This window comes from Globicephala melas, chromosome 14 (genome assembly GCF_963455315.2).
Source record: "Globicephala melas chromosome 14, mGloMel1.2, whole genome shotgun sequence".
NCBI lineage: Eukaryota > Metazoa > Chordata > Mammalia > Artiodactyla > Delphinidae > Globicephala > Globicephala melas.
Window position 1 is genome coordinate 20,056,331 of NC_083327.1, and position 6,708 is coordinate 20,063,038.

Sequence of the window (6,708 nt, forward strand, 5' to 3'; positions counted from 1 at the left end):
AAAGCCAAAACCATGATCAAGAAATATACAATTAGTAATCCAGAGCTAGCTTGAGATCATGTGGTGGACAGTTACTATAGATGCCTGTGAACAACCTACATAATTACAAGAGATGAGTCCCTCCAGCTTTATCCTTTATCAGTTCAAAATAACAAAGAACAGAACTGGGAGCAATACATGAAAAGAATAGCTGCCATCCCAGTTAAGTTCCAGCCTTCTGCCTCTGCTGAAACACCTAGTAAAAAGGGCAAAATCACTTCACTATCCAGTTAGGAAATTCAGAACTCGAAGATGAAGACACTGCCAGGTGAAGACCAAGACAAGGGACCATCAACCATAAGCTCAACTTGGAGACGTATGAGGCCATGGAAAGCATAGGCAGGACAGGTGAGAGACCTATGAGTCAGGAGGTGAAGCAAAGGTGAGAGAATCTGAGCTGTCCGCTACCAAAGCAAGTCGCCAGTTTAAAGAAGGGAATGAAGTGCTAAGAAAGACAAACTGGGTTTCTGGGATTCAGACAGGCAAATGTCTGGACTTCAGGAATTCAGAGAGAGTAAGGCAATGGCTGTAATAGCTGAGAGATCCAGAAGCAAGGGGATAGCCTACTTGTCATCTTTTACACTTTGCACATAGACTGCAGAGCAGAAATGAGCCAAAAGGTGGATGCAGCAACTTCAGTTAAAAGGAGCACAGGGTTCTGTGGTTTTCAGTATGTTCACAGTACAGCTGGGTGAGGGAGGAGAGCTGAAATGACAGGGGGAAATCTGAAGCTTCATTTATCACAGTGTTCGTACAACAGAAGCCTCTTATCCAGTATAACAGGACTGGACCAACAAGTTGGTCAGTTAACTGAGAAAGAAAGATAGTTAAACCAGAAGGTCATTTTAAAAAACAATATGTAATAAAACTTGTATACCATACATAATTTATTTTGACTAAAAGCATAAGAACACATCCATTCACCAAGATTTGCTTTAGAATCAAACTTTTCATTACCATAAGGATTCACGGATTGGAATTCTCTGTTGTCTTTTTATAATTGATAATACATTATCTATGATGTCCAGTTTTAATGTCTTTTAAGTGAACCAGGAATTTAAAGGCACTTCCAGATGTTTATGACCCTCCCTCTCCCAACTTTTATAATTGTTTTACCCACACATAATTTTACAGCAATAATATTTTGGCAACTTTTTTTTTTTTTTTGACGTCTGATCTTATTTATTTGTTACTCTTAGAACATCTCATTTTTGACTGGACTCAGACTTAGAAGTAGAAGCTCTCAGAGAGGACAGCCTCCGTCTCTTGGCAATCTGTTCCTGGTGTTTTTCTTTGGCCTCCTTCATTCTCTTGGCCCAAAGTGTAGCATATTCTGCAGCCTCTTCCTTATTGTTCTTAGTACGCTGTTTCTTCAGAGCAATTCGCCGACATTTGTGTTGCAGAACACGTGGAGTAACAAGACGCTGCACCTTGGGTGTTTTGGTCCTAGGTTTCTTACCTTCTTCGTTTAGGGGCTTTCTCGCAACATACTGGCGGACATCATCTTCTTTAGAGAGACTGAAAAGTTTGCGGATTCTGCTAGCTCTCTGGGGCCCCAGGCGATGAGGCACAGTAGTATCAGTGAGTCCAGGAATATCCTTCTCCCCTTTTTTTACAATGACCAAATTGAGAACGCTCAGATTGGCATCCACAATGCAACCCTGTACAGATTTGCGCTTTCTTTCTCCAGTCCTCCTTGGTCTGTAACAGGAATGCCCCTTACTCAGTAGCAGGCGGACTCGGCCATGAGTCAAGACACCCTGCTTCATGGGGAAACCCTGTTTGTCATTCCCACCACTGATTCGGACCACATAACCCTTCCATTCTTCACCCAGAGCGTCAGCAGCAACTTCTGTGGCCGTACGCGTCTCATAAAAGGTACGAAGTTTTCGTTCATCGTCCACTTCAATGAGTTTCTGGCAGCCAGTGGCTGGGAAAGTGATGTTCAGCTTCATTCTGAAGCGGCCGACCGCCTCCGAGGCGCCACGAAAAAGAGCTGGCAACTTATTTTTTAGGGTTTTTTTTTTGACAGTTTACTTTTTAATTAGTTTTTATACAAAGCATTCAACAACAATCTTCTGCACTCTTGTCATTGGATATGTAATATCTAATTAAATTATGAAAGTGTGATAAAAAGTATAACTAACATAATCAGGTGTGAGATCAAGCACATCTTACTTTGGATAAGTAACTTAGTGAGAGCACAATTAATCGGGCACGTTAGTTTAATGACCGTTGGTTGAGACCATAATTTTGTAATGTAATTTCTAAGTTTAAAATGTGGTTTTATTTTTACATTTGACAATGATAGCTTCTTAAAAGCACAGAAAGATATAAACTGCTTCCAAATCAAAATGGAGGATTGGGTTACTCCTGGGAAAATATTTCCGGTATTTATTGGATAATAATGACCCCTACATTGACAAATACCAAGAGTAGGTTTAGAGTGATAGACCAGGCACAGACATCACAAACAAGTTTTACTTATCTAAAGGATAGAGAATAAAGCCTATTAAGAGAATAAATTCTCCTAATAAGGAGATGCATTAATGACATCAGCAATATTTTCTTGACCAGATGAAGCTGTAGTCGCATAGAAACCCAATTCTCACCACTTGAACAATACAGTAAGTGAAACTCAATTGCCCTCCTCCAAATCAAGCTCAAATATAAGCTTTATATGTGTGTTTATATACACATGGCTGAAACAGTTCTGCTGATGGAGCAGTCTAGATGTGTGCTGGGGATGACCTCATCTGAGCCAGGTGAAACTCACCAAAACAAAATATCACAAAGAAATAAGGTATAGAATAGTGTATGGAGGCATAGGCTCACCCCTGCCCTCTCTAGGTTAACACAGCCTAGATTAGTACTTTGCTGAACACAGAGCTGCTGAAAACAGAACAAAGATCAGTCAGACAGCTATCTCTGAAGGTCACGATAATGGTTCTTACACCAGTCAAAGGTCTACTGTGCATAGGTGTTAAGTGGGAAGAAAAGAAAGTGTTTCACAGTCAAACCATTTGGAAAACACTTGGTTAAACTAAGTTCAACAGATTTCTTAACAGCAAGGCTTTGATATTAGTCATTAGTTGAGAAGAGGCTGTAGGTAGCAATGTTTCTTAAACTAATTTCAACTCAAGGATTTTTTTTCAGTTTATGCATTTCCCAAGATCATCTTATAGAATCTACAGGATTCTACACAGCGTCATTTGGAAAATGCTGCTGCAGCTGGTACCCTGTGTTTTGTGTCTGTGTCTGTGTTGGCTCCTAACTCTGGGGGCAGAACTTCTTGAATTTATTTTTGGGTTTCACATTTTATCTTCAAGTGGCACCTTTTAAACCTTTGTCCAAAGACCTGCACCATTTTGAGAACCAAAAGGAATTCAAAAACAGAGTCAAATATTATTTCTGTCTTTGGTTATTTTTAAAGCAGGTAAAAACTTATACACATGGAGCAGTTAAATTGTAATACATGGTAGTAACAGTAATAATAACAAGACCTATGAACTACTGGATCCCTGCAGTGTCTCATACGCTGTGCAAGCTTCCTTACAAATGTGATCTCATGAGTCCCCTGTAAACACTAGTAGATATTATAATTCCCATTTTCATATGAAACTCAGAGATGTTAAATCCCTTGCCCAAAGCCATAAAACTAGTAAGTGGCAGAGATGGAATTGAAATCCAGATCTTCTGACTCTGAAACATGTTCCTTCTCTTATTACCTTACCCATATACCTTCCTGTGTATGAATGTTAGTACTGTAGTAATTAAGGAACAGAGAACTGATAAGAGATGGAACTTCCAAGAGAAGCTCATGAGTTATGGAGACTAAAGCTAACAGTGAAAGATGTGTAGCTTTCAGATAAATGAAGGAAGAAAAGCCATTCCAAGTAAAGAGAACAATGCAAGAAAATGGGATTTGGGAAATGAAAACAGTCAAGAAATGCATCAATAAATTATCTAAAAATGATTTTCTTTATAATTCTTATAATAATTAGGTCAAAATATATTGCACGGCACTGAAGGCTACAAGAATAAGCCTTCAGAGTTTAGGAGAGTCCGCCATACTCCTGGAGCCTTGCCCTGGGGGAGGCAGGCACCAACCAAAGAATGACCAGTGGCCTCCAGAAAGACTTGCTTCTGGCTGGCCAGCCTGACTTGAGGTCCCTGGGAAACGTTCTACATTCAGGAAAACATGGTGAGAGAGGCCAGAGCAAAACCCCACCCTGAGAAGCTGGGAAAGATGATGGAGAGAATGGCAGGCTGATGATTCACCTCCAAGGTGGAGAAAGTGTTTTAACTATGTGGATTCTTCTTTCCTTTTCATCCTCTCTTACATTCCTGGAGAGACACCACAAAACAAAGAAAGCTACAGTAAAGTAAATGTTTTTGTAAAATTATCTTCCCCTGCTAGGTAAAATCATTTTGAGGAAAACAAATATGTCCAGGAATTCACTGAACATTCAAATAGAAGTGTTTATACAACCCTAGTCATTGAGTAATTGGTGAGTGTGTCCTATTTTGAGGCATTAGATGGTGTGTACAAAATACAAGGACTGGCCTACAAGAGTTTCCCAAACGTCTTATGATAATTACCTAAAGTATTAAAAAAATAAAAAAACTAAAAGTCAAAACCTTTCCCCAGGTCACTCCCCAGAGCATTCTAATTCAATGGTTCTGGTAATATACCTAGAATTTTGCATTTTTAATAGGTTCTCTGGGTGACTTTATCATCAGAGAAGTCTGGGAACCACTGCTCTAATCCTGATTAGCCCAAGTGTGGTCCCCCTCAGCGTGGGTGTCATCCAGGAGCTTGTTAGAAACACAGAATCTCAGGCTCTACCCCACACCTACTAAATCAGAATCTACAATCTCCATGTTAATAAGGTATTCAGGTGATTCTTACACACTTAAAAGTAGAGAGGAACTGTGTTCTCCAACTTTAATGTGTGAGTAAATCACCTAGGATATTGGTAAAGTGCAGATCCTGAGTCAGTATGTCTGCACTCTGAGGTGCAGCTAAATTCAGCACTTCTTTTTTTTTTTTTTTAACATCTTTATTGGGGTATAATTGCTTTACAATGGTGTGTTAGTTTCTGCTTTATAACAAAGTGAATCAGTTATACATATACATATGTTCCCATATCTCTTCCCTCTTGCGTCTCCCTCCCTCCCACCCTCCCTATCCCACCCCTCTAGGTGGTCACAAATCACTGAGCTCATCTCCCTGTCAGCACTTCTAATAAGTCTAATAAGACTCAGGTTGCTAGTCTACAGACCATGCTTTGAGGGGCAAGAGACTAGACCAAGGATCAGCGTGAGGATGAGTAGTATTAAGCAGACAATAAATGATGACTGGACTGTTCATAGATTAACAAGGAACCGCTCTCAAGGTTAAACGTGCTAAATTAGTCACATCAGTGTTAATGCTTTGGGGTAACTTTTGTCCTACTCCATCCCCACCCCCATCACTACTCTATCATGAATGTATGGCTAACTTTCCTGCTTTATTTCTTCTTCTGGTAACAAAGCTTCTGACCACGAAGTACATTACTGGAATGGGTCCTCTTTGTTCACTGTATTATTACTATACTGCATAATTTGTCCATAGCATCTATTCATCTATTGCTATCAACTATTTGGTTACACCAATTTGGTAACCAAAAGATGGTGTGGTTAGTCCCACATTAATTACTACATCAGTTTCTGAACTTTCAAATCATTCCACTTCTTTGTTAAGGATACATTTGTTCTGCCAAATCTTCAGAATAACCCTCCACTTGAGTCATTATCAGATTAAAATGTTAGCTAGTTTTAACAAATGAAAACTAGCTAACATATGTATATGCATAAAATAATGCTTTATGGTTATCAGAGAATAAAAACTGAAATATATGTACTCTAAAACCTACATTTTAGTACCAAGTGATTCATTCTGAAGACTAGTTATCATTTTAGCCATGAATTAATAATCCTTGTTTAATTAAAAAAATAAAGAACCCAAAATAAAATTATAGTGTAGATACATGAAATACAAAAATAAAACAAGTAGTATTTCTCACTTCATATATTTGGGGATTTGAAGAAGGCAGGGACATATATGTTGCAAATGAAAAACTTCCCACACTGAATGAAAACAAGATATCAAAGCATATATAAATATAATCCCTACTGGATAAGAAATGAGCCCAGTGAAGAACTGGAGACTTCTGGCATTTCATTTCTTTGATGGGCATTATTCTAACATCTGACCCTTCTACTAGGAGATAGATAGATAGATAGATAGATAAATTTTTGCAAATCACACATCTGTGCATCTTCACAGATGTGCATTAGTTGGTGTAAAATTGGCTGAGTATAATTCAAAATCCTACAGTTGACATTTCAACAAAGAACAATTATATCAGGTGGAATATCACAACTTCTTTCTCAAATTTATAGCAGTTAAATATCTGGTAATCCGCTGAATCTGTTGTTACTGTTTTTAAGTGACTCAGTTCTAAAACTCCAAGTGAGCCTTATTCCACAGTTTCTGTCTTCTAATGATGATTTTAGTTGTGGTGTGCATAAACCATTAACAAAGTGAAAAAAACGACAAGTTTATATAAGGATCCTGTATTCGTTTGTAAGGGCTGCTATAATAAAATACCACAGACTGGGTGG

At 38.6% G+C, this 6,708-nt stretch overlaps 1 protein-coding gene across 1 annotated transcript; it reads right to left on the bottom strand.

Annotated features, from left to right (window-relative positions):
• Positions 1–1,244: 1,244 nt before the first annotated feature.
• LOC115854709 (small ribosomal subunit protein eS6-like) lies at positions 1,245–1,994 on the bottom strand. Its single transcript, XM_060283650.1, has one exon. It carries the CDS (start codon positions 1,992–1,994, stop codon positions 1,245–1,247), a length of 750 nt encoding a protein of 249 aa, XP_060139633.1.
• Positions 1,995–6,708: the final 4,714 nt, after the last annotated feature.

Bases quoted from the DNA above. Each gene is read 5' to 3' on its own strand.
- LOC115854709 (XM_060283650.1), bottom strand. From the start codon at position 1,994: ATGAAGCTGAACATCACTTTCCCAGCCACTGGCTGCCAGAAACTCATT.